The 2,760-nt window shown below is 27.2% G+C and overlaps 1 protein-coding gene across 1 annotated transcript in view; it reads right to left on the bottom strand.

Annotated features, from left to right (window-relative positions):
* Positions 1 to 284: 284 nt before the first annotated feature.
* The window catches only part of LOC106680756 (ATPase family gene 2 protein homolog B), a gene marked incomplete in the record, with an annotated part of 20,022 nt that continues 17,546 nt past the window's right edge, over positions 285 to 2,760 (bottom strand). Inside the window, 3 exon segments of the mRNA XM_067051631.1 lie at positions 285 to 469; positions 542 to 632; positions 1,611 to 1,771. Of these exon segments, the coding sequence (XP_066907732.1) occupies positions 329 to 469; positions 542 to 632; positions 1,611 to 1,771 (393 nt within the window).

The following is a 2,760-nucleotide window of genomic DNA, read 5'->3' as shown; positions in this document are numbered from 1 at the left end:
GGCAAATAAGATTATTGTTAGCTATCTGTTTGTGCCTGAATCAAATTTACGCTTCAGTACTGACAAAATTGTGAAATTTTCAATAATTAACTAATAACTATTGATAATTTCACAATTTTGTCAATACTGAGCATAAATTTGGTATAAGCACAAATAGAGAGCAAACAATAATCTTATATGCAAAATAGTGACTTCTAACCTTCTCAAATAAATTAAGATTTCAAAAATTCACATAATAAATAATAGACAAATATACATAAAATTTATAATATATTTCATAATTTATTTACATGTTATATTATTTACATATTGCTTTGAGTTAATTTCTTCATGAAAAAGAAAAGTTATTATACCACTCAACTTGTTCCCTACTAAGTGAGGGTGGGATTTCTTTCAAAGCACTCAACCAATGTTCTTGCTTGATTATTTGTGCATTCATGCCCTCTTGAGTCAGAGCTTGAAGTGCTGCCTGAAAACATTACATTTAATTTTTTTTTTTGCAATTATGAGTTATAAATTGAAAATATAAAAATGATAATACCTCTTGGCAAAGTGAATTCAAATCAGCGCCGGAATATAGATCTGTTTTAATAGCGATATCTTGTAAATTGACACAATCACTGAGTGGCATCCTGTAATTGTTTTAATATTAAATAAAAACAATTATGCATAGTTCTATTTATTTGCATAGATTATTGTATAGAATCAATAAAATATAAAATTGATCAATTATAATAAAAAATATCCATTTAGTCTCAATATGTTTATTTTCTTATTACTCCTACATTTCGGCCACTCTCAAGGATATTGTTCGAGAAAGGTGCCCCCCTAACATTTGAATAGAAATTCATGATGCCACCTAGTGGCAGATATAAAAATAGTAGACTTGGGTAGACATCTTGGTCTCTATAACAAAGAGAAGAATGGACAGCATCTCGAGAGCCGCATCATTTTTGGCTGAGATAAACAATTCAAGACGAGTGAATAAACTACACTCCACTCGGGGGACAGAGGCAGATAACACAAAGAGGGAAGAGGGAAGATAACACAAGAAGAGAATAAAAATATGCACTTTCAAGATCTCAATAGCTCATCGTTTAACCTACAATATCTTCAACACAAGTAAACTACAGCATCTATTATTATAACCTTTTTGAGTTTACACTTCATATTATAACCTTATCTCTCCTTTTATTAACAATACTTTAGCGGAGTGATAAGAAAATAAACAGATTGAGACTAAATGGACATTTTTTGTTATAACTGATAAACAAATCAGTCCCAAACAAGAATTCAAATTATAAATATTAAAGCAACTATTTCTGATGTAAATATTTATTAAAAACTCAAAAACAGTCTGATATGTTAACCATTTATAAGTAAAAGTTACCACAATCAATATTAATCATGAAATATTTATACATGGCAAGTCAGTTTTAATGTAAAAGTTTCTTACAACTGAAAATCTCGAATCCCTTTAGGTGGATTTTTTATTGAGTTTATGGAAGGCCTACAAAACTCTTTTGTACATTACAATATAATCAATAAATAATAAAAAATGGATTAATTAAATAAAACAAACTTAATATTAATTTAGAAGCAATACAAACCCTTCAGTTACGACTTTCAAGATATCCAAGCGATCCTCAAGCGTAGGGGGTGGGACATAAATGAGTCTATCTAATCTTCCTGGCCTCAGTAGAGCAGAGTCGACAGAATCTGGACGATTCGTAGCACCTATCACGATCACTTTACTGTCAACGGTGTTTTCCTGAGAATAAGAATTAAATAAAATCTATTAATTCATAAATAATAAATAAGTAACTCATAATTTTATTATTAAGGGGGCTTATTTCCTTTATAGAGTACAGGTATAACTAAAAGCTATGGAGAAATGCTATGTGTTAAATTAAGCCCATAATGTGAAAGTTGGAACAGTGCGACATTTAGCACTTAGTCTTAGATTTTGATTATCAGAACAAATTTATTTTTCGTTCCCTTAGACTGCATAAAACCATTTCATATAAATAGGTATAGTAATAAATGGATAATAGTTTGAACGTATAAAAAAGTAAAGTAAAAAAGATAAAGTATAAAAAAGCAGAAAAATAATATTACTAGATCCGATAGACCCACCAGTCGATAATAAAAAGTATTTTAAGATAAAAGTAAAGGTTGTAAAGGAATTGCAGGTTAAAAAATATATTTAGTACAATTATATGTATAAATAAATGATTGTCAAAAAAGGAACAAAAATAGTTAACACCTATTTATTTGCTAAGGTCTCGCCCCACTTTGAAGAGCTTTATCAGGGCTAAAAAATATTTTGACAATGTAGGATAGTAAGATAAAAAAATAAATAAACTAAGGTGGGGTCAAAAATTATGTATGTAAACATAAGTGAAAAGAAAATTATATGAAAATTAACAAAAAAAATGAATAAAAATAGTTATAGTATAAAAAAAAAATATGTAAATTATTATGTTTAAAATGAACAAAAGACGTAACAACACCAAGAAGAAATAAAAATATTTATTGTATAATAACTATAAATAATATAGAAATATAAATAAAATAGATATAATAAGTATACATAAAAAAAATTATGTACACTAAAGATTTAAAATGACCAAAAGAAGTAATAATATGTAAAAATAGAAAAGTAGATAGAAGAGAAATAAAAAAATAAACACACTAAAAAAAAAAAACTTAAAAGGAAGTAAGTTGGTTATGAATAATGTAGTTTTTAATCATTATTTT

The sequence above is a fragment of the Halyomorpha halys genome, unplaced genomic scaffold (assembly GCF_000696795.3).
Source record: "Halyomorpha halys isolate HHAL.00 unplaced genomic scaffold, Hhal_1.1 Scaffold285.1, whole genome shotgun sequence".
Lineage (NCBI taxonomy): Eukaryota > Metazoa > Arthropoda > Insecta > Hemiptera > Pentatomidae > Halyomorpha > Halyomorpha halys.
The sequence above is the reverse complement of the archived record's forward strand: the minus strand, read 5'-3'. Positions and strand labels throughout refer to the sequence as shown.